Source organism: Aptenodytes forsteri, unplaced genomic scaffold (assembly GCF_000699145.1).
Source record: "Aptenodytes forsteri isolate BGI_AS27 unplaced genomic scaffold, ASM69914v1 Scaffold166, whole genome shotgun sequence".
NCBI classification, from domain to species: domain Eukaryota; kingdom Metazoa; phylum Chordata; class Aves; order Sphenisciformes; family Spheniscidae; genus Aptenodytes; species Aptenodytes forsteri.
Genome location: NW_008796110.1, coordinates 8,960,634 through 8,986,567, shown reverse-complemented (window position 1 = coordinate 8,986,567; position 25,934 = coordinate 8,960,634). Strand labels below are relative to the sequence as shown.

Sequence of the window (25,934 nt, the reverse complement as noted above, 5' to 3'; positions counted from 1 at the left end):
AGAAAAACCCCATGTAATTCAAGAGGGAACACAGAAATTTTGGAAGAGATCAAGGCATAAACAAAAACATGAAATGGAAATGAGCATCCAAAACGGCAAAATATATTTAAGCAATATCACAAATACACCAAAAAAAAAATCTATTTACAGATCTAAAATTGGTACATCCAGTAAGAATCCTCCCACAAAAAAGTATTTATAAACAAGAAATTTGACCCAGTTACATTGTCTGCTGCTGGCAACAGAGGTGCTTTACAGCTAGCATAGCGTTAAATTATGCCTTTGCAAAAGAAAGGGAAAACTTAATAAAGGTGAAGAAATTATTTCTGGGAAAAACTTGAACTGAAGGCTGGACAACAACAATCACAAGGCATACAAAGCATAAGGAACTGCAAATACGTAACTCTGGTAGTACAAAAATGAAGAAGAATGGCTTTTTTCTCCAATACTTGTTCAGAGAAAAACACTACTGTGAATTTGCAATTTGAATTCCTTTTAAAGACTTAGGTTTGTAGGACTTCGTGCATGTGCATGTTTCAGCAAGGCTGATACTATACAGGAGGTAAATGAAACAAAGTCAACATAAAATTACTGTCATGATATAAATTTATAACAACCTTTATAACAAAATGCCTGAATATACAGTACAGAGACAAGCCTCTAAAAAAAAGTTAGATTTTCTCCATCCAGACAATTAATTCATAAGCATGTCACTGCTAAAGAAAAACAACTTGTATGTAACCGACAGCATACGTAACATTCTTTGGAATTAGATTTCAATTTCTCTTTCAGGTGTTGCCCGTGTATTTCATACGGGGAACAGCGGAGGGATAAATCCTCACTTCTCACTGGGATTAGGAGCTCCTGGTGTGTTGTCCCTCAGGCGTGCGCACGGGGCTGGGCAGAGACCGCGGAGGTGCACGAGTGCCAGGAGCCGGAGAACTCCACCTCCACCTGGGAACGTGGGTCACGGTAGGACGCCTTGATATCAGTTGGTGTAGAAGCAGGGAATTAATACTGTTGAATTCCTGAGGCTCATCATCCCACACCCTGGGTTTTACTGTGTTTTGAAACACACAAGACAGTCTCTTTGTCCAAAAAGGCCTCACAGTTTTGAATGGCTGTAAACATCTCTTCTAGTTTAAATCAGCATTTTTACCATGCCTTTGCTATTTAAAAAAACAATAAAATCAAAAGTAGGAATACCTTAGCTGATGTTAAAACTATTTCAGATTCAGAAAACTAGAGTCCTTTAATTGAGAAAACTGAAGCAAATCTGCAAACACGTCATCAGTTTTGCAAATAATCTTTTTGTTATATTTTTAGCTGACTCTATCTAACTTTCAGCAAACTGCTAAAGATCACCCAGTCTATCCTAGAGAAAATCTAACAGTTTGACAAGTAAGCTGGAAACAATTTAATAAACAGAGGCAAAAGATCAGCACCAACTGTTGCGTTTGTTCTGCCCAAAGCTAGGCCCATCACTGCGCTGCAGAAGGGACACTCCGTTTTAGTCTGCCCGCAGTCCCAGGACAGGTCAGGAGTCCCACGCTTTTCCTGTTCCCCTTGACGTACAAAAAGAAAGATACAGATGATGTTCACAAAAATGTAACAGTAGCAGGTATAGAGTAAGATTTACCCATTATAATTAGCGAGAAGTGTTATGGTTGATGTTCAAAGCTTTTCCAGCTTTTCCAGTGCTTTCCAGTCCAAAGAAAGGACTAACTTCTTGACTTTCAAATGTTCACAGGGTGACTATCAGGTATTACAGTGTTGCTTTAAGGGGACTTTGTTAAAAATTTCTAGTGCTCGAGTCGGAACAGTTTATGATGCAATCAGATGAACTTTTACTGAAATAGCAGTCAAAATAATGGTGATTTTACAAACCAAGTGATTGCCTTTATGCAATCTTTTTTCTCTATACTCAAGGGTTGTTGGCCAGAAATGGCTGAAAATTACTTCTGCAGAGGAGGCAGAGCTGCTTTTCCGCAACCTGACAGATGCTCGTTCAGCCTAACTTCAAGTATACAATTTATGTGCTTGAATGAGGAGCTTATGTACCCAGCTCAGGCTCCAGAGGATGACTTAGAACAGACATGCTCTAAGGTTATTAAACGACATAAGGGATTTGTCTGCTTGACCTTTGGCACATGAAAGCAAAACCAAAACAAATCTAATAGGCACAATCACAGGAAAATTCATCCTAAAATAGAGATCAAATGAGTCTTCCTCTAGAAATATTTATTTCTCTTTGTTAATGAGCAGTTCAGGTCACTAGCATGGATTCAGATGTCTGGCTTTCAGACATCTGAATTTAAACGAGATGACTCCTACCTCAGGCTCCCACGTTAGGAACTTAAGTTGGATACCTGAAGTTAGATGGCGAGATTACCCTCTGTCCTTACTAAGATCTGCCACCTCTCGAATCCATGACAGAGCTGCAATAGCAGCATTTACTTAGAGAAGACCCAACGGAACCGAGTCTTGGCAGGACATCTCATCTCATCTCTCATTTCTTCACCCCCTTTTCACTTTATGGAAGGGGATGGAGAAAGGTGAAGTGGGGTGGGGGTGGTGTCTTGCTAAACAAAGTTGTGTAATACACGCTAATGAGGAAACAGTGGCTGTCACCTGTAAATCCTACAAAAATCACCATTTTGAAGTTGGTGGGTGCAAATTACTCTGGCTATTGCAGATCTCATAATTTAATCACACATTTTATTTTCAGGAGTTACTAACAGGTATCAGTGTTAGCAGATTCTCTAACTTAGCTGACTAAAAAGTTCAAATGGAATTAGAAAAACCCTTGATGACAAAGATTTAAAGAGCTTCTAAAGTATTCTCATGTATTTAAATAAAAAAAAAATTAATAAGCTGTATTTTAGACAAATATCAGCTAGTGCCTAACATTTTTATTAAAATACTGATGGAAACAGAAAAAAAGTAAACTCTAGGTCTACTGGATTGCACACACGTATGCAAAAAACCCGCCACAAATTGTACTCTTAGCTGCTTAGTTGTTTCACTCCTTATTTTCTGCACTTGAGAAAATGAGATCAGAAAGCTATACAGCTTCTCTGACTGAAGAGGGAAGGCCGGGGCAGGATTTCTAGGGTCCCATCCAGCTCTGTAAGTGGAAGGATTAAGATTAGGACCCTGTGGCTGGGAGAACAGAGTTGAGGAATACTCAGGATTCACTCCTGTCCTAAGGGAATAATCGATTCTTTCTGACAAACTTTGCTTGTGGTTTTAATAGATAATGAACTCATCAGTCCAATCCTGTACTTAGCATTTTACAGAATCAAGGTCTTAGGCACAGCAAAGACTTCAGATGAACATGGAAGCAGGGCAACGCTTGTATTTCCATTTTTTATCTATGGATTATTTTCTTTGTTAAATTCCTTGGGGTTTGGTGTTTTTTTTTTTCTTCAGGGTAGCTTTTCAAAATACAAACTAGTAAGAGCCTGGAAAAGACAGAACCACCCTAACAGGTGAGGGAAAAACTCTCAGTGTGCTTTTTATTCCATATATGAATTAACTACTGGGAATATTTAAAAAAAAAAAAAAAAAATCTAAGGAATGCTTTTTTTCAACAGAATCAGGTACTTGATGTCAGGAACAACACAAACAGAAACAAGAAACACTGAGAATCTCACAAGGCCGTTCTGTGATACAAAACAGCATGAAAAATGCTTCACCCACCAATCGTGTGTTTTTTATTCCATATATGAATTAACCTACTGGGAATATTTAAAAAAAAAAAAAAGATCATCAGCAAGATATTGAATTTGGAAAGTAACACTTGAAGTTTTTAAAACTGCACTTCAAAAAACATTGTCCGAGCAGCATCATAACATTAGAGTGTTGCTGATTTCCTTGTTTTCTGTGGCAAGTTTCCACTGATGGCAGTAGAGAACTGAGGCAGGGGCTGAAGATGTAAAAGCGAATAAAACTAAAGATTCTTGGTAACTACTTACCTAAAATGGCTATTCATTCTTCTCTTTTATTTTTTTGGCTCAGTGCTGTTTTATAATACCCTTGACCCCACCATATAATTTCAAGGACATATAAATCGATTTGAGTATTAGCTTGGTTCCTTTCCTGTATTTGAACCTTATAGTGGATATAAATGACAAATAAGCATGCTATAACATTCACAGGAGCTGTTGTCCATCAAACTGGTGACTGAACGAAAGCTGCTTTAAGTAACAAATATGAACACGCGAACTGTCTCCAAAATGCATGGTCATATTAAATAAGTCTCTTACATATGTACATACAGACCAGTGACAAAACTCAAATATCATAGTCCTACCCTCTTCTGTTTAAGATTGCAGTTTCTATCTGTTGCATATACTGTAGCTGCTCAAAGAGCTGAATAAAGTGAGTGTAGCAGACTTTTTCAGAGAAAAATAGTCATATAAAAAGTTTTAAGTATGGTACAGTGAGAAAGTTCCCAGAGCTCCCGCTTCATTTTCTCTTTGGTTGCTAATTAGGATTTGACGAGTTTGAAACCCTGCCCTGTGTCCAGGACTGTGGGAAGAAACCAACTCATTTTCAGTCTTTTCAAGCACCTAAAACACGCTTTACAGACCCAGAACAGATTGAGACCACAAAACCAGTTTGCCAAATGTACTAAAGGATAGGTGATACGTGGGAAGTATATCATCCAGTGCTTGGCAACATCGCTTCCCGTTGGCAAATGCAAAGTGTAGTCGCTCCAGTGTTTTGACACACCATACACAGCTTTCACTGTACGTCCCTTTTCAGACCAGCTGATGTTACTGTCGGGGTTACAGTTGTACTCAACCCATTGCCTGGTGAAGTCACCAAGCTGTGGAGGGTCTGCTTCCTCGATGTCTACAACTCTGGCCATTTCTGCTCCTTGCACGGCAACATACTGGTCATTTACTTTTCTTACTTCTTTAACCCAAGGCTGAGAGTTCTCACAGTCTAAAACGATGATGAGTCGAGAACAAAAAGTGCTGTTCTTTTCTCTCCACCAGTCCAACAGCGTGTCAAGTCGTAAAGCATCACCCCCTGCCACAAGTAAAAAAAGATTTAATATTAGGAAAAAAGAAACAGAAACCTCTGTAGAATTTTGACTGCAGGTTCCAGGAATCCCTTATTTTAACAATCTGGACAGATATAACAGAAGTTTTCAACTGATCCTCCCCATTTGTAGATGTTGCAGATCTCTGGAGAGGTATTAACTGATTCCACCTGACTTGCTGTGGCAGATGAGGCCATTAACTCACCCTTGATTTGCGGGGGGGAAGGAATTCCCTCACAGAGTGAAAGAAATTACAGCCTATTGAAGAAATCTGAAAATAGCTAAACAAGGAAAGAAAACTTGAAATAGAGTTTATTTTGTATTAAATGTTAATAATTTTAAGGGAAAAAAAAAGGACTCTTTTTAGTATGTTTTTATTAACATTAAAAAGGACTCCAACCTTACCCTCGCCAACCATATCCTGGGCCAACTGTATCCTCAGCTGCATCAAAAGAAGCGTGACCAGCAGGTTGAGGGAAGTGATTCTCCCCCTCTACACTGCTCTCATGAGAGATAGACTATGTCCATTCAGATAAAGCACAACCTTTCTATTTCCAGAGCATGTGTTACATGGGCCAGAGCTACAGAGTTAGAGATGGTGTATTAGAAAACCACTCCAAAGTGTACAACAACCACAATCCTTGGATGTAAACCAGGAAGCAGTGGTAGGAGCAATGAAGATTTATTTCAGCCTGGAGAAGAGAAGGCTCTAGGGAGACCTTATAGCAGCCTTCCCGTACCTGAAGGGGGCCTACAAGAAAGCTGGAGAGGGACTTTTTACAAGGGTATGTAGTGATAGGCCAAGGGGTAATGGCTTTAAACTGAAAAAGGGTTGATTTATATTAGATATAAGGAAGAAATTTTTTATGATGAGGGTGGTGAAGCACTGGAACAGGTTGCCCAGAGAGGTGGTGGATGCCCCATCCCTGGAAACATTCAAGGTCAGGTTGGACTGGGCTCTGAGCAACCTGATCTAGTGGAAGGTAACCCTGCCCATGGCAGGGGGGTTGGAACTAGATGATCTTTAAGGTCCCTTCCAACCCAAACCATTCTATTATTCTATTATTCTATGACTCCTCTTTCAAGGAAAAGAGAGGACTTCTGAACACAACACGTGCTAACAGTGCACAACCTACAGGCACAACCATCACTTTAGCTTGAAAAATTCATGTGACCAGAAATGGAGAGATTCACTCTATAGACACAGTTGTCTTCAGAGTGTCAAGAAAATTAAAATTGGTATGGATTTACAACTCAGTGAAACAAAAATCTCATAGAAATTTTTCCACAATATTTATTTCCTATCAGCTCAGAAAACACTTGCAACCAGAGTGTCCAACTTCTCATGTTCCATCTCAGCTCTTGCTCCAACAATGCTTTGAAAGAGCAGATTGTAATTAAACAGTTACCTATAGCGGGGAGTCCTTCTGCTTAAGTGTAATGGATACTGCAGGATCTATGTAGCTTTGAAAAGCAGACAACTTACTCAAGTGCCTAAGGAAAACATCTTGCAAACAAGTGAATAAATCTCCATTGGCTCCACAGTGACCATTAATGTGAAGGACTGATATGTCTAGGTGTTGGCGGGTTGGAGCTATGATACAGATTCACAATAAAAACACTCTAGTCTGAAAATGTCGACTTTTAAAAAAAGATGAAGACTTTTAGAAGAAAGGTAGAAAAATGTGATTTAAAATAACTGCATTTTAATTCCATAGTGATTTTCATTGTGGACTATAAGTACATTTAGCAGTGTTTAAAATCTTGTTAGTAGGAATTTAACTGCACAGATGAATCTCAAACAGAATAGCTGCATATTTCAGCACTTACATTTCTACCTGTAAGGGGTGACAAAAAAGTGCTTCAAATTAATAGCTCAGAGTTAATGCTTTTAGCATGCTATTGCAGTTAAAGTAAAAGCAAAATTACAGGGCTACAACTTTCTCCAAAAAAATGCAAACCTGGAATATTTAGTACCAAAGAAAATCTTAATATACTTACCCGCAGTAATGACTTGTCTTGGTACATGATCCCCAAATTGCTGTAGTTATTTACAGCAGAGACTTGTATAAAAGCAGTCTCCCTTTTCTAGGTAAGCCTTCTGTGTCAATTAGCAGTAAAAATTTCTTTATTTGTTCATGTTTTAAAGGCTAATAAATAAACTTTATTTTAGTGTAACTATGCAGGGGTGCAGGTGACTTCAAAACAGTACTGGATAGAACTGCCCAAAGAAAACCATCTCATCCTTCATACACATGCACAAACACATGCTCAGCTTCTAACCCTACTGACCTCAAACACATGGACTTATCAGCTAGCGCAAGATTTAGGCACCAAGCTGTGTAAGAAATCTATGCGTCTGGCCACATCTGGCTCTTTGGCAGGTTTCGCAGGCAGTTAAGCTGACAGTTTCAGCAACAGAGACAAAGCTTCATTAGCCCAGCTCTTGCCTTTGCCTTCACTCAGAGAACATGACCTCCCCGGTCATGAGCGTGAGCTCATTTGACTGCTCACACTTTATGCATGACTAGTTAACAGATTCTTTTTTACTCCACTGTGTTACAACTCAGCTTCCAACAACAGAGGAACATCATTAGTGACCTAATAAATCCAGTAAGCCTCCTTTAAAAGATGTCATTATAAAGCAAAGACTACACTGCTACTGCTGTGCTGTATCATGGCATAAGCCAGCAGTAAGACACTACTATTTCTATTAGATCCAAATGTTGTATTTCATTGTTGCCATCTCTCTTCATCCTCTCCAGAGGTCAGAGGACGGTACACATTACAGGAGCTGATGACCAAATGCTCCATCTGTCAAAAACCGCCACTGTCCAATACATGCAGTACAATTACACAATCAAACAGCCTTCCTCTTTTCAGTTTATACTCCAAGTTACATTCAGGGGCAGTGCTATCTGGAAGGAGCATCAGGTTACACTCCATGATTTATTGAAAATTAATCACAAAAAAGGATGCAAGACGTGACAGCTGCCTGTTCCTCTCTTTATGTGACTATACATATCTCCAAGCAGAAGCTGAAGATGATCATGGATACAGAACTGAAAAGCAACTTTGTGAAAAAGCTGAACACCACTGCATTTACACACTGTATCTTTTAGCACAGAAACTTTCTTTTTATTGTAACGGTTACCTTGGCCCTTATCCTAGAAGTGAAAACAGAGTTTAATTTAAGCCACAGCTACCTGAACAGGTATACAGAGACCTGAGCTCCCCTGTCACACTCCAGGCTGGCCAGATGTAAGCCAGGACTGGGCTGGAAGCTGTTCAATTTTTGCAGCAACATTTGGCTCTATATATGCTAAAAAGATAACCGTACCTATGCTGCTGGCTGGAGCATGGGTGGGAGGCAGAGTTTTGCAGCTAGCCTGCTCCCCACAATGTATAGACACACTCAGCAATTGCACAGGGCGGCAGCTGCTCTTATGGACAAGACCACCCTATTCTCGGAGAAGTCATTCAGCCACCTTGGCGTACACTGCGGTACGTCACTTGCGCTAAGCTCAGAGTACAAGCTGTGGCTTTTTTAAATCACTGATACAGATGAAGCCTTTGAGAAAAAATACGCGTTGCTCTTCAGCAGGTGTAAGAGTTCAGGCATGAGTTGCACCAAAACAGGTATACAGCCTCCAAATGAAGACTGACCTGCACCTGAACACCTCAGCAAGACCACATGCAAAGCTAACATCTGTCTACGCTGTTGAAGAGCACATGGCCCTGGACAGAGACTGCTGACAAACAGCCAGGAGCTCACAGGCAGAGCGCTATCCAAGAGAATTAATTCTGTCCCAGGAAGAAAAAAAGTTGCAAATTTTCAATGTATTTACTACAAGATTCACTTTTTGCACACAGCAACCTCAGAAGCCCAGTTCCATACAGCAGGAGGGCAAGGCTAAACCTACTGATGATTTGAAAACTTTCAGTAGGTTTACCAAAGAACACAGTTGAGATAGGACTGCCCATTATAGAGATCAAAAACAGGCCAAGAAAAGGGGAAATGGTGAAGTCTATGCCAAGCATATGACGAGGCATTAAACCAGCCCTTTATATAGCGGTTTGTAGTCTTGAGGCTATACTGTGCCCACAGTGACTCTCAAACTCTAGGTTGTCAGCACACCATAGCTGTTTTCACGATACAAGGTTTGCTATATGTTTGAAGACCTGCTTTTCTAGTGTGGATTGTGTACCTGCCTCCTACTTCTTTTACTGATTCTATCTTTTACAAAAAAAACAGAGCACATCTTAAGGAGATGTATGCAGTCCTTCATGACAGTCTAACTGACACAGTGACACAGAACGCTGTATAATTCACTCTGCCATGTCCAGGGAATGAGAAGAGATTATGCTTGTTCATTACAGTGAACAAATGTTCCTCAAAATACAGAAGAAATCTATCTTTAGAGAAGGAGGGGGTCATGTTGACTTTACTTTTCTGGGGAAAAAAGTAATCTTTAAAGTTAACTTGTTGAATTGTAAGGGGAATATGAAATCATGTTTAAACTTGTAAGCATACATTTGGGGTCAACAATATTTAGACAATTTTGAGAACAAGTGTAAGATTAGTTAGCTGCAAAAGGATTTTTATCAAAGTGACTAAATACTAAAATGACATAGAAGTTCATAAAGCAACATACCTGACTGTCATACAGAGGAAGGTAAGGAAAGAGCTGCTTCTTTACATCAAGTTAACTGCATACAAAAGGGGCTTCTGCATTTCTCCATTCTCTCCACTAGCAGAGGTAGTTGGCCTGCAACCTTGCCTATTTTGATGATTCCTTGTAGCCCCTGAATCTCTTAACAGCCATGCTCTGTATATTACCCTTTCCTTTCTTCCTCCCCTGCCAGGAGCTTGTATGAACCTGTTCTCCAAAGACCGGTGGTTCTTTGCCATTCTGGACTATCAGATAATAAATGTGACCAAAACTTCAAAGCTTTGCAATACAGTATGATTTTTAAAAGAACGAATTAATTGATTTGGAAAGTTTATCAATACTAAAACTATTAATAAAAAAATCCCCAAACCAGTTACCTGCCAGTGCCCATTCGCCAGTGCCATGTGAGTGACCACTGTAATATAAAATGTAGGTATCATGTCTGGGTCCATCTGCTGTCCGAAGTTCAAGAAAAGACTTGATCTTGGAGTGAAGGGTATCAAAGGTCAGTCCGCTTGTAGAATAATCACAACCGTACGTCTCAATCATGTGATACGCAAAAAATCTTTGGATGGCATTGAGCATGCCAGTAGACCTCAGATTTAACTCTTGTACATGCTCAGGTGGAAGAAGAGTTGGCTGGCCATCAGGACTAAAGAGAAGAAAAACAGCTATGATTATGATTTATAATTATTTCATGCTTAGTGGACTTCTAGCAATTGATGATTTTTTTCCCTGTGCATATTTTCTCTGCCGTGAAGAGCACCTAAATTCAAATTGACTTGAAATATACAGTTTATAAACAATTCAAAATATTGTATTTGAGTGAGGGACCACTATCTCCCCCTCCTTTTTGTCACACTTCTTCATTTCAAAGTGTAGTCCTTACACAACTCCATGCTATTCCTGCAGCTGAGAGACAGAAAGAGAGAGAGGGGAGCTGTGATGTGAACATGCTGGGCTTCAACTATTTCATTAAGTTCCACTGAAAGAGCACTGCCTTCAGACAGGCATTTGTTCACACAAAACTGGAAAGTAGCCCAGGGAGAATGAGTGTTAGTCTGCACAAAACATCATGCAAACTAGTTTCCAATAATAGACTAAAGAGAAATCCAAGTACACATTTTGCTCAGATATTTTGAATTAATTTCTCTCTGTTCCAAACTAGCCTTTATTCAATATGGTACCCACGCAAATACAGCAATTCTTACTTGTGTGTGCTGTTCAGATGCTGATCTTTCAGCCTAACAAATATGTTTCAGATGACGGTATTCACCGCTTAGAAATGAAAGTTCTAAGAAAATTACAAACTAGACCTGGAACAAACCACGTATATATAGATGGGTGTGTGTGTGTGTGTGTGTATAGATATGAATATGCCTATATAACAAAAGAGTCCCTGCATTCTCTGGGCAATGGACAGATTTTGTGGATGCAAATACAGAGATGGTCTTACTCTACTAATATAAAATATGACTTCTGGTTTTTTATATATATTTATGTATGCGTGTATGTATTCTTCATGTATTTTGTTTGCAAGTCAGTGTGTAAAGCTACCCGCTTTCTTTTTTGGTCTAGCTAATGAAATTTTGCACCTCCTCACCTGTCTAGTGCCTTCATGAAGGCTAACGTTCCACTACTATGATTATATTGAATACATCATCATTATTGTTTGTCTCAGCAAGTGAAGACTGGGCCCATTACTGAAACAGTCAAGCTTTGTTAATAAGGAAGTTTAGTTCTGTCAGGTCCTAAACAGTCGCTCAAGAGTATCTTATTCACTCAGAAATTAGAGGGAACTGCCAGAGCCAGAATAATATAATACAATGAAAGAATTAAATTATTGCCATGGAAACAAAAAATTTATTTCTATTGTAATGTAAATTTTGAAATTTTTTTTTATCCCTAACAGTAATTGATTACATGGATTTTTTTATAAGAATGCACAGCTGAAGACTGTAGATCAAAGCTCAGAAAATTTGTTTTTACAGCATTTTACACTATTTAAGATACAGTGATCTAAGATCAGCACGCTACCTTCTGTTTCTTTGCCTGTTAACTTTTTTTCCTATCCACTGAATCCATTACACATACTGCAAGCTGGGCAGTTTTCATAAATTGGGCAGTTCTATTTTTAAGCCTCTCATTTCAACTTAGCACTCTGTTTCTCTTGTAACTCAAATAGATAACTTACATAGCTCTTGTTTATCATTTACAAAAAAAATGTGTAAACACAATTTTAATTATACAGCTAAAGTAGCATTTGCAAGTTTAAAACTTCTAAGAAAAACACACGAATGGGCAAATAATAATAGTACAATCCCTCCACCCCCAAGCATTTCTCATACAGTAACATTTTTATTGGAACAAAAATCAGCCGTGAATTCACAATACCAATAACTGACACGTTGGCCACTCGTAAATCTAATTTCAATGTCCTTTAAATGTAGACACCATCTCATTTAACAAAATTCAACATTGTTTTAAACCAATCTGTTTGGTTTATTAAATCTCCTGTTATAAAATATCTGCACTCAGTCAAATGCCCCAATCCTCCTCTGCATGAGATACGCACTGTGGAATCTGCCTATGCATTATTGGTGCGTAAAGCATTCATTAGCTTTCTAAAAGCAAATTAAATACATATAAAAAGGTGGAGTTGGAGTTACTCATTCTTTTTGGAAGGCAAGGAAAAGGAAAAATACAAAATCTGCCTATTATTTAAATTTGTATGTAACTATTGAAAAATACAAGCAACAGCACTGCATTGCCTCTACGAGCTAACAGTACACTTAACACTACCGTGAAGCGGAAATACATAGTAACTATACCTGCAAAAGTTGGTGGGAATCACAACTGCATACCCAACGCAGGTTCCTCCCAAGCAGTTTCCCAGTTCATGGAAAAGCCCATGAGCCATGGACTCCAGAGGTAACACGATGAGAAACGCACTCATGAAGATCCCATTGGTTGGCTAAAAAGAAAACAGAGAGATTTAGGTATTGCATGAAAAATCCTTCCTATCTGTTGGTTACGGTTTTATGAGTAATTCCCTGCGTTTGATCAAACATAATTGGGTCCTCCAACATACAAGTTATTATACACAACGTATACTTATTTTTCCACATACTGCACAGTGAAATACTCTAAAGACAAATGAAAGGCCAGTTTGGGGGTTTGGGGAGAAGGCGGCTGGTAAGCAGGGACCACTCTTCTGAAAGGAATGCATTTGAAAACACTAACAGCACAGGACTTAGGTGTAACAGTCCTGATCATAGCTTAGCTTTACCCATTTAAGCAGGAAAATCAAATGCCACAAAATTACTTATGTGCATAAAATAAGTATATCTGTAAATATCTGCAGGATCAGGCCTTAATCAGTGAAGTACAACACAGAATATTATGTACCTAGCATCAGATGATAGCATACTATATTGCATCATTAAAAATATAGATATAACTATATTTGCTTTTTAACACCAAGAGTTTTTAAAATATTCTTTGTGGAATACTACGTATCACACAAAAGATTACTTATAACAACATTTATGAACATCATTGCAATTAAAAAGACAATTCTTTACCAGCTACCTAAATATCAGATGAGAAGGGACATCCGCTACAGGACTTTGTAGCATTCACACAGCTAATACCCTACATCGAGCCTTCCTGTTTTGTAGGTAAAAAGCAGTTTTGGAAAAGATTACACTCACTGATATATAGATGATTTCTGTAAAAAAAAAGGAGCTTCAAAAGTAAAGTCTCAACCACTAGTACTAGTAAAATAAAAATGGACTTCTGAAATGCCAGCTGTTAGTGAAAGACAGAACAGATACAGATTCATTTTAATTATTTTAATATGATGTGAATGGGTTTAATGAGGCATTAAATGCTTTAGAAAAGGTATAAATGGTATTATAATATATAATTAACCAACTGCACATCCATGGTGCAGTTATTAAATATTAATGTTTGTTACGTAGCAAAGGAAATAAATTCATAGCTATGCATTTCTGTCTTGAGAAGAGTCGCGTGGCCTCTGACGACATCTATGTTTTATTTGCCCTCTTTGCATAAATCTACAATCGTAATGTTTTTCAAAAATCCGGATATTGCCTTATTGTTTAACACTCAGTGATTTGATGTGGACTGGTAGTTCAGCTTAACACATAGACAAAGCTATTAATAATTTGGAAAGTAAATTACACTGAAAAAAATTACACCTAAACAAACTCAGTTCTTTTTGGCCCATGGCACTAACTCAACTATATTCAGTTTTTAAACACACAAATATTATATGACTTGGTCTGAAAGAACAGCTTTACCCACCTACTGTGCTTCGTGCCCTAAGGAAGAATACTGTTTGCTACCTGTCCTGGTTTTAAAAAGTGTCCCATTATACTTCTGATGGAAGGATCTCACCCATGTGTCCTTGAAATGGTGACAGCAATACTTCTAAACACAAATATACACCAGAATCTGGTATTAACTGATAATTAACTGATAGCGTTATTAACTGATAGCACTACTCTCAAATAGTTGGTAGCATTTTTCTCAAATTCCAACATCTGAAAAGACTATAAAACTATATCCAGCTCCTACTGTGCTTTATATAATTCATGACAAATGAAAAATTTATTTATTTAGCTTCTAGCTGTCAAAGTCACGAGGACATGACACTGAGCAGGCAGCAAATCATGTTACAGAACAACCACGGAGAGCTTCCCTTTACCCACAGCCCTGCACACATTATCACAAAAGTGCAATTAATATGCTTACTGACTTGCTAATGTTCGAGCTACAAAACTGGTTCGGATATATCAAGTCCATCAACAGGTGATAATGCCAGTGCCAATACTGCAATCCGATTTCATGTGGTATAATGTAATTTGATGTTTTGGTGCTAATAATTTGAATCTACAAGGACCAATGCGTGCCTATGAAGTGCACTTATATTATAGGAGATTCACAATCACTTTCATGTACATAATTTTCTTAGCCATCTCAGGAGGTACTTTGCATCATTCCAGATATATTCCTTTCCCCATCCCAGTCTTGCCTAAACTCAGAGGGTCAGGATCAGTGAGTAAGCAGATGCAATGTATTTAGGACAAGTGCAGAGAAGCATTCACATAGTGATTCTCGAGTTTTGTGTCAGAGGATAAGGATTTTCAAAATAATTTCCCCCAAATCCATACAATTACCTGAAATCACCAGAAGACAGGAAGGCTTAAAACACTGTAACAACTATGGTGCAACCTCAACTTGTTTTGTTGTCAATAAGGAGAAAAAAATCCTGTAACTAAGACAATATAATTTTTGTTTCAAATGTATCAGCAGAAAGTGTTCATTTTTGTTGCTCAGTTTTCCAAATACACTCAGAAAATGAAAAGGACTCAGCAGCAGCAATAAAAACTTACAAAGATTTGGTTAGTTTTCATTCTATAGAAACCTTGTAAAATATAAGAGTGATGAAATAGTAGAGCTCTCTAGCTAAATTAGTTTCAAGATTTGGAAACTTACTTTTGCAATTGTAGATAAAAGAAGGATAATTTGCTTTAAGTTAAAAAAAAAAAAAAGGAAGACTTGCATCCTGCAGAAATTGAAGGGCTCGTCTGGAAAAGCTGCCTATTCATGATCGGTTAGTTAGAGGATTTTCTAAGCCTTGGAAAGACTGAACGCATGGACTGGGAAGTATTATAACGCATTTTTATAACAAATTCAGCTTTTTCCATCATATATATGACATATATAAATATGACTTTTCTTGGATCATGTTAGAGTAAACTGCTCTTGCATTAGTGTTTTGATCACAGCAAACATATTACAAAATAAAAAACACATTTGCCCATAAAAACTACAGCAATCATAATATCCCAAAGAATACTATTATATTGTTACTTTATATGAATTTTATTGCAGAAGTTTTCTTACAACATGCCATGTTGTTCTAAACACTCCCTGCATTTCCCCAATCCCCTAAACACATGCAAGTTATTAAGCCCACAGTGTTCTGCAATAACACAACTTGAGATCATCACAAAGATTAATAGTTTTCACCAAACTTCTGATTGAGTCTGACTTCTAAAAATATATTTACACTTAATTGTTGAAAGTACTCCTACTAATATGAAGACACCGGCGAGAAAATTCACAAGTACTTGTGAGATAAGGATCCCACATAGAAACCGTAAGGATCATCTCAGTGATCCATCTTGCTCTGTATCCTGCTTTGAGTTTGTACCAAATACTAAAGAGGAATAGGTAATATGCTCTATAGTGTTATGAATCAACTCAGCTCCATCTGAAGTTTCAACTTCGTCTTCATTTAGTGGCCATCTTACGCTATGGAGTAGGAAAGTATTGTTAGTATGGATATTTTACATTTATAGACATCTATCTAATGTAAAGATGCTGGCACTTGCTGTCAGCACTTTCTCAACAGTTTTGATTTAGAAGAAATATATCACTAAAAACTATAAAAATGATTAATGATGTTTAGAGCAGCTCTATAGTAAGATAGTATTTTCATTCAGTGCTGCAAAAAATGACTGGTGGCATTTTAGAATACCTAAACTATAAGAACTTGAAATAGCAAAAAATAACATCTAATTAAGTTAGTAATTACTGTAAATCTGAAGATAGGTTCCTCTTTTAAGCTAACAGCTAAGATGCCAGGTGGAGACTGTCAGTGCTTTACTAAAACCAAAAGATTTGATGACTGGTCCTTAATGGAGCAGATGGCCATGGATGCATAGGCAGAGCCAGAAAGGGATTTTGTTCTCTCATCTGTTCAACTCATTTTCATTCTGTTTTCGACTGCACTGGCAATCTCAGCCTGCCATACATCCCGGCACTCCAAGTGCCCATTGATTCCAGACAGACTGCTCAAAAAGCAGACAGAAGACAGGGACCATCTCAGCAATCCCACTGAAAACATGAGAAGCCATTTTATCTCTTAGTCTTGGGGTTTTTTGCCTTTGTCTGTCTTCTTCTAAATGAATATTTAGGAAATACACAGTATGTTCTCATTTCAAATAATGTAGAAAAGGTAAAAAAAAATACACTTCTTGCCTCTGATGACTGAAATGACAGACAATAAAAGATCGGTGAGATTCACTAGTAGGTGGGTGTCGGTCTCTTCTCCCAAGTAACAAGCGATAGGATGAGAGGAAATGGCCTCAAGTTGCGCCAGGGGAGGTTTAGATTGGACGTGAGGAAAAATTTCTTTACTGAAAGAGTGGTGAAACATTGGAAGAGGCTGCCCAGGGAAGTGGTTGAGTCCCCATCCCTGGAGGTATTTAAAAGACGAGTAGATGAGGCACTTAGGGACATGGCTTAGTGGGCATGGTGGTGTTGGGTCGACGGTTGGACTCGATGATCTTAGAGGTCTTTTCCAACCTTAATGATTCTATGATTCTATTATCTTTCCACTTCCTTTAGCTTTTCAAGCAACGCTTATTGTTAAGTGTAACTGTTAAAACATCAGAAGAATTTATAGGTATTTTACAGGCAAGATATATAATTTTATATTCATAGACAGGACAACTCCAGTCCTGTGGAGTAAACTACTGTTCAAAGTGGAAAAATTCTGGAACTGTATTTAACAATGGAGCATTACTGACATGTGACTGACGAAAATAACGAGGAGAAAAAAAAAAAAAGAAATGTTAGTTTAAATTGGAAGCCAGTTACAGAGACCTATAGAAGAGCCCTTCTGATTAAAATAAAAATAAATTACTAAACAGGTCAGCTAAGATGATCACAGAATCACCAAATGGTTGAGGTTGGAAGGGGCCTCTGGAAATCGTCTGGTCCAACCTGCTGCTCAAGCAGGGCCACCTACAGCAGGCTGCCCAGGATTATATGTAACAGACCAAGAACTGAGGAGGCTTACAAAGATGTCTTTGTGTATTTCCAAGCAAAAATTCTGTCCAAGCTGAATAATATTTACCTATTTTTATATATCCATATATACACACATGCGTAAGTAAATATAAAATAAACAGTTCTGCTTAGCTCCTCTGCAGCAATTCTGCAAAAACAAAGAAGTATATGCTCCATGACAGAGAAGGCTCAGGAGAGAAAGGATAATGTGATAACTAATCTACAAATATTTGATAGATAGCTTATTCCAAATGAAGACAAGATATGTATATTACAGGTAAAAAGAAGCACAAAGACAAAATTTGTAAAGTTACAATGTAGATCAACTACCAGAGGAAACTGCCTTATAACAAATCATTGAATGAAAGAATAGTGTCTAGAGAACAATAAATAATCCATTACTTCTGACTATTAAAACAGCCCTGGGAAAATCCAGAAAACAGTTTGCAGAAAATAGCCATCATGTTCACTGGCAGACGGATTTAATGTGCTATGTTTCCCATCCCTGACTCCTGTTCTAACCACGGGAAAGCCTGTGTTTTAGTGTACATGCATTTGTCCCAGCAAAACCAGAAGTGGTTGCCAATTTAAAAGCACTCTAAATGGATTTCTGATTTCTTTTTAATATAAAAATTTGAATTCTGGAATTAATGAGACTTTGACAGCAAAGCTTAACACATAAATCAGATTCTTTAGACTAACACTGAATAATTCCTGTCTCTTGTCACCAGAGATCCTCTTCATGACCTAGGGCCTCTGGAAGTGGTGGTGACAGCAGCAAGGTGTGCTGCCACTGTGGATGTGAGCAGGCAACCTGACGTAGCCCTCAGGACAGGGCTGGAAAGGTAGAGAGCCAAGGAGGGCTGAGCACCTACCGCAGAGAGGAAGATGGGCAGCAAAAATAAACAAGATAGTGAGTTTGAGAAGAAATGATGAGCAGTGAGCAAGGGGGATTTAAGATCCAGCTTAAGAGATGATGAAACAGTTGGGAAAGAGGGAATAATGTTATTGCAAAACTGAACAGACAGACGAGTCTATAAAGAAATAGCAAGGCACAGATATGCAAGTGAAATAGGCACGGAGGGGAAAAACTGACTGAGGAAAAGAAAGGAGGAGGGAAGCAGGAGTGGAATGACTATTTGAGACAATATGGAGAGAGACCAGAGGGTACAGCAGAGCCTCCGAGGGGCCAAAAAACCAATATTTAACTGGACAAGCAAAGGCTGAGGAGGACTGGATTAAAAATACAAGTCAGGAAGAAAAGCAGGGGAAAATGAAGGATAAAGACTGGATATGATTTGCATTCAAAACAGTTATTTAATCTGCAATGTTAACAAAAGTATGTGCAGGTAAATATAGACGTTACTTAGAGAACTTCTTACTAGTCAGAAAATAATCTTGTTTTTAGAGAAGTTAAAAAAAGTCACCATCTTCCACTTTATTAAGGCATTGTAAACTGAGCTTTCAAGAAACACCAGCCAATCACACCACAATAAAGACTACAAAATCACTAACTCTCCCCAAAACAAGAAAATACTCATACATAAACTAACTTTTCTTCCATGAATAATTTGAGTTCAGTAGTACTGTCCATCTAAGTACAAGCACTCATGCATATCATGAAGATTATTATTTTACTAACCCATAAAATTAACTAAAAACAAGAATAAGGTACTGAAAGTACTTCATTCCATTACTTTACCTGTCTCTGACATAGTTCATTTTTCTCTTGGTAATATTAAATACAGGTCTTCCAGGGATAATAATTCTGTTTGACCAGTAATTCAGGAAAAACTGTACTGTTACCTTGGCATAGAGCACTTAACAAAATCTGATTTTAAATTTCTGAGAAAAAGATTCCTCCAAACCTTTCCAAGATCTTTGCTTGCAAATTTGAAGACCTCCATCTGCAATTTTTTCATAATTTTATTGGCTTCTGAGAAAAGTAATGCCCGAGACATTTGCATGACTTCTGCTGGATCTTGTCCCATCCAAGGGCCTAATTATGGACAGGCACGTGAGTAATTGCTGAAATGAGTAAGCTGAAGAGTCTATTGAACTGACTGAAATTACTCACACAAACGTAAAGGCAGGTGCAGAGCACTTCCTGCAGATTTTGCAAGGAAAATGTGAATGTGTTTCTACCGACAAGGCAAGGTGTCTTGCCTCTCCAGCTAAAGCAGGGATTATTCTCAGAAGCAGACCATGTCCCAACTGAAACATGCCCCACTGAAAAGCTGTTACTCCATTTTTGAATGCAACCAGCTTTAACAAATTACTTTTCCACTTCTTGTGCTTCCTGAGCTCACCCTCCAGCTTCAGACAGACCTGACAATTCTGCTCTTCACATTTAAAGCTTGGTATGTCGGAGAGAAATTCTGCTTTCAGGAGTCACAGTTCTTCCCAAGCACATACCAAACCATCAGGAACAGAGACTTTCAACCCTTGGCTTATTACAAGGGTTAAGCTCCCCTTAAAGAAAGGTCCTCGGCTAACAGGACTTCCAGCCTCAACAGTTCTGCATGCGTCAGAAAACCACTGTGTGTGCAACAGCGAGGTAACTGACGTCACTTTAAAAGCCTTTCCACAAAAGGAGATTTGATATTTTTCCGGCAATTTTAATCAAATAGGATACTTCTAGCCACCAATTAACAGACAACTGTTTCTTTAGGTCTTGACCTTTCATACACTTGAGATTTATATGATGAACAGATATTACAGTTATTAAAAGGGCATATATAATGTGCCTGTAACAAAGTTTTCCATGAAACAGAACCCCTCCCCTCCACCACCTCATTTCTGGCTATAACCTAACACACACAGCTGAGCTAGACCTTTTATATGCTAGGGCTAATTATTTATAGTTGACTGTTAGGAAGTACCTTTCCAAGGCTTAGATTTTTAGCCAATTCTATTCATTATATAGGAGGTCAAATGGCAGACCATGAAGCGATTTCAAGGTACCTCTCTTAACAAATGCAGTATCATTAAGCAAGCTTTCAGTACCTCTTCAGGGTAAGGAAAGGTATAAATAAAAAATGCTTCACCTTCTAGGTGACACTTAACAGATTTCAGATATAATTAGCACTTACTAAAATGACAACATAAATCCCAAACTGCAAGTTGCGAAGACTGAAAACTGTTAATCTTACGTATGTGAAAAATGTTTTAAACAATTTTAAAAAGCGCAAACACATTTTCAGGAACTGGTGACTGAGGAATACGTGGCTTTCCTAAGGATAAAAGGAAAAATTACGTTGAACATGTTAACTAAAAAAAAAATTCCATATTGTAAGAATGTAAGAGTGGCTGCATTAGGCTACACCAAAAGTCCATCTAGAAGAATGTCTTGTCTCCAAAGAAGCCAAATGGATGCATAGGAAAGACTGTAAGGACAGACCAAGCACATATGTTTCCTGAGTACTCCAACCACTGGTGGCTTAAGGACTTCCTGAGCCAGACATGGTTTCCATGTAGTACATAAACCTCAGTGAATTTGTTTCCATGAACTTGTCTAGCTTCCTCCTGAGCCTCTGCAACTGCTCGGCACACACAGCATGCCACGATACCCAGCCCCAGAGCTAACTCAGCGCTGTATGCGGAACTACTCCCATCTATCTGGCTCCAACCTGCTTTTTGCAGCTTGATTCCCCCTCAACTTTTGCACTGGAACTGATCGTTTATTGTTTCTTACTGTTTTCCTTCTCCCACATCACACATAATATTTTAGATGGTTCATCATATTCTCACTTAGTTTTCTCTTTTCCTGACTGAAGCATCCTTGTTTATTCATTCCCTCCATGTAAACTGTTTCATGTCTATAACGAATTTTGTTGCCCTTCTCTGAACCTTTGCTTGTTTTCTTACCTATAGGATGGCAAGCAAGAATTGCACTGTTATTCAAAATATAGAAGCTACGGATTTATACAGTGGCATAATGATACCTCCAGTCCTTTCCTAATAATTCCCAATGTTTCATTTGGTTTTTTGACCACTAATAAACAATAAGCTGATGTTTTCATGGAAAGGCATCTAACACAGCCCTAAGATCTCTTTCTACCACATACTGATATCACTAGCTTTTTTCTGCAGCAAAGTTTTCTTAAAAACCAAACAAAACCAAGCAAAACCCTGAAATCCCAACCCACTAAGTATTTAGCAATAACTACTACTTTTTAAAGAGGAAAGGCAAAGAGTGTTCTTTAACAGTCTGAGTTGTCTCTTTAACTGTTACAATACATATAAATCACCATAAGGAAAGTACATATTCACTGGAGAAGCTTGCTTTCTGCATTACTGTTGAGCTTGTCAGACCTCCTGAAAGAGCAGACTCAAAAATCCAGCAAAGGATTCTAAAGTAGAGTCTTGAGGCCTTGAATTCCCCATAGTTCATGGATACAAAGAAGAAACAATACTAGTTTCCTTAAGCCTCTAGAAAAAAACAAGTTCCCTGCAAGAAGGTAAATTGTATGCTTATGCATCATTGGTTTCTTACTTCTAATTATTTTGAAACCTGACACTACCCAGAAAAATACAGAAAAGGCCACAGTTTCCTGCAATCACTATAATAAATGATACATCCATTTATTAAATTATGTTCTGGCCAGGTCTGATAAAGTATTTCATTTTCCAACAACAGATGGAATAGGCACAGCGATCTGCAAGACAAACGTCGCAACATCTTCTGAAGTAGAAATTATTTTAGTTGGAGACAACTGCATTCATAATCTTAAGTTAATTCATTACTATAAATACATGATGAAAGAAATATAAATATAATAAAAGAAATGTAAATGTAATTATCTACTAAAAATAAACTATTATAAGAAAAAACTGGATTTCCTGACAAGCAGAAGTATTTGGTCTGATGCCTTTCACTTTTGCCACTACAATTACTTCTTTTCCCACTGAATAGGCAAATACACAACCTATCAGACAGAGGTGACGAGCAACAGCTTATCTTATGTAGCGTACACATAGGATGCTACAAACTGAAATTAGCCAATAACAAGTATTAAGATTTTAGACACATTGCCAGTTTGCTTCTTGTGAACGGTCCTGCACAAGTCATTCCACAGTACAACTGCACTTTTTCAGAATTAGAGAGGCCTGAAAATTATCAGACATGTAACAGTTGCAGTTATTTTGGGGCAGAGGACAGAGACAGAAAAAAATTACAATGAATTATCAATGTAAAGAGAAAAAAGTAACAAGATGAGTATGGATCCAATCCTCCTTGCTTACGCGGACAGCTTGCAATAATGAAGCAGTTCTAAAGGAAGCGCCTATGTGCTTTGAACAGATGACATGGGGAGAGGGAGCCCTTCGCCTGAAGGGCTACAGCGGGAGATCCTGTCCAAGTCTGGTGGTTAACTCCCTGCAGACAGGCTCTGGGCGCCATCAAAAGAAACTGCCTCTCTCCAGTGACTATCTGGACAACTTACGCACTTGATTTGTTCTGACTGCTTTGTTAGGTGTAACTAGGTGGAGTGACTCCATCCAAGTAATTTTAAAACTATGTAATTATTAACTAACGTGTCTCAGGATGTTAAAGGAGGAGGGCAAGGATAGAGAAATTTGTAAGACTATCTGATAGAGATGGTAAAAAATTGCTTTTACTGAAAAAGTCATCTAGCATATAAAAATTAAAGACCTGCATTTTGATAAAATCACACAAGTCTCAGAAGAAAAAGTATGGAAGTTAGAAATACTAGCATGCTGATATTCCATCTTTATTGTTTCTGTCTCCCAAACCACTTTCCCATTTCTTTCAGTGCATTAGCACCTTCACTTTCTGTAAATACATTTTGGGGATTTTTCTTCTCTACCTCTTTTTGTTTCTATTTCTTCCTTTTGTCCTTTCTGCAAGCCCACACACTATAGCTATGCATGCTGATACTTTTCCAAAGAAAGAGCAAAACTACCCACGCTTGTGTGTTAACCTCTAATGCTCTTCATGCAAAAAAAAAAAAAAACCCACACACCAAAAAAACCCCCCACCAAACCAAAAAAATACAAAACCAAAACCAAGTCAAACAAAAAAAACCCCCACAAAACCTTACAAAATAACTGTCAGTTTCCTTTTCCACCAAGTTCTTTAACACCTTTCATCCACAAGGTTATTTAATCTAAGAAAATCTGCAGGAATGGGCAGCAAATTGTTTTGGAAATACTAGAGACATTTCTGTAAACTGGATCTCCCATAAATAATATATAATTTTTAGATATGTATTGTATATATAATATATGTAATTCATTTAAGAGATGCACGGGTACCAAAATGATTGATGTCTTTTTTTAGATCAACTTAAAAAAGAAAATAGACACCAAACTCTCTTTCCACCCTGCTGCAACTGTGACAACACACAATGTACTTTAACTTGGGCACTGAACAAACATTTTGAGAGAAATGTATGCTTTCTGCTAAAGAAAAGACAACGTCCTTAATTCAGAAATGGAAAGAAAAGTCAGAGAACGCTGTGTGATTTTAAGAACTGGTCTTTCAGAGGATGTGTCCTGTGGTGCATAATCAGATTTGAAAATAAGACACTTAAAGCACATGCTATAACAACAAATTACCAGTTTATCAGCTGATCTCTAACTCCACATTAATGGTTAAATGCAAAGCAAAATTATTGAAAAATACATTCTTAAAACAGGAATTTGCCTTGATTCAATTAAAACAGTCCATAAGAAAAGCCCTCCATATAGTGTGTATTACTAGGGTTCAACACTATGATTTACTTTGAAAACAAATTTTATGGCACAATGAATTCAAAAGCAAAATAATTTCACAAGTAGGTAAACTTAAAATACTTTGCACACTTTTGCCCTGGAAGCACTAACTCTTCCCATTCTGCCCACCTAAGGAAGCTGGTGAGTTCCAGCTGCCTTAAAGCAGCACAAAGTGTTAAATTTGAAGAGCATGTTGGTGAAACCAAGTGTTCCAACATTGAATTGCTGAGCCACAGCACACCATCAAATGTCACAGAAATTTTAAGGAGTCAACAATTCTCAGGAGCATTCTCAGGAGGGAGATCAAGATACAGAGGTTATTATTTACCTGCCAAGAAACGGCTCCCAAAACAGCAGTTGCGACGAGACTGAAAAATACTAGCTGTTCCGAAATTAAACAGAAGTGACGCATTCCTTTAGATGCCATAACTCTGTCAAGGCTGTTGTTTTCTGCACGGTGGGTATAGTACACCTTGTGACAGTCATTTAGTTTTGTGTGAAATCCCCAAAGAGTTATAAAAAAAATCACATGACAAATCATCCAGAAAATTCCAAAAATAGAAAAACCAGGTATCACAAAATACCAGAGATCCAAATCACGTAGTTTAAAGGCTGCAAGAATGAAAAAGATTAGTTCAATGACTCCAACTGAGATGACAGAAAGCCTTCTGCAAATTTTACCACGGTACAAGTAGGGCTTCCATCGTTCAGTAACTGAAAGTCCACTGAAGTAAACATCGAGAAGGGGATCTGAAATCAGGCAGCTGAAGAAACATGCCAAGGCAAATGGGTTTGTGGGGATTTGCAGTGATGGAAAAAAGAGTAAGGATGCAATGGCTCCAAAAATTGCCAAATTTGGAATTGCCAAAAAAGACTTCATACGTAAGTCAATAATCAACATAGCCAAAGCCATGACCAACAGAATAATACTCATAGATTTTTCTACCAGCATAGTTGTGCTGGCAATTGCAAATCCGACTAGCTCCAAAAATTCAACTGTTGTCAGCAGAGTCGGTCGATGATGAATACAACCACAAATCCTCTCAACCAAAGCACATAGTATCCTTAAAACAATGGCAGAAAGGAGCAAATATTTAGTAGCTTCTTCTTTCACATCCGTTTTGAAGGCAGAATTATTAAGAAAACAGAGAAGGCCAAGCAAAAAACCAAACCAAAGATTGGAGAGACTCAAACTTGCTGTTTCCATTGAAAAATAGTAGTACAGTATGCTGGCAATTCCAAGAACAAAAAGCCCCAGAATAAATATTACCAAAATCAGTGCATCTGCTGTTTTTTCCCATCTGACGTAAAGGCCCATGCAAATGGCAACCAGTAAGTTGATTCTGGCAAGATAGCCAAGGTATCTGACTGATGAGTGCATGTTCACTTCTCTGTTTGCTTCTTCTAGCCTTGTCATTGCTGCATAGAGACAATGACTAACACAGTAACGCAGTGACCTACACATGTAAACCGCAGTTAGGGGATTTTACCCACTTGACTGAAAGTAAATATTTGGGTTTCATCCAACAAACGCAATGCAAATGCCACCTTCTGTAATTTCATTTCAGTAACAGCAGTCCAGAATC

At 38.0% G+C, this 25,934-nt stretch overlaps 1 protein-coding gene across 2 annotated transcripts; it reads right to left on the bottom strand.

The window, feature by feature from the left end:
• Positions 1 to 25,934, bottom strand: TMEM168 (transmembrane protein 168). 2 transcript variants are annotated; one of them, XR_002086295.1, is made up of 5 exons: positions 24,677 to 25,934; positions 12,558 to 12,700; positions 10,104 to 10,378; positions 3,978 to 5,040; positions 1 to 1,565 (listed from the first exon to the last, which is right to left on the bottom strand). XR_002086295.1 is itself a non-coding variant. In XM_009286828.2 (4 exons), exons 1-4 carry the CDS (start codon positions 25,811 to 25,813, stop codon positions 4,493 to 4,495), a joined length of 2,103 nt encoding a protein of 700 aa, XP_009285103.1. In that variant the 5' UTR covers positions 25,814 to 25,934; the 3' UTR covers positions 3,721 to 4,492. The 2 variants fall into 2 exon arrangements, 1 of the variants encoding a protein (XP_009285103.1); XM_009286828.2 differs by lacking the exon at positions 1 to 1,565 and having other exon boundaries at positions 3,721 to 5,040.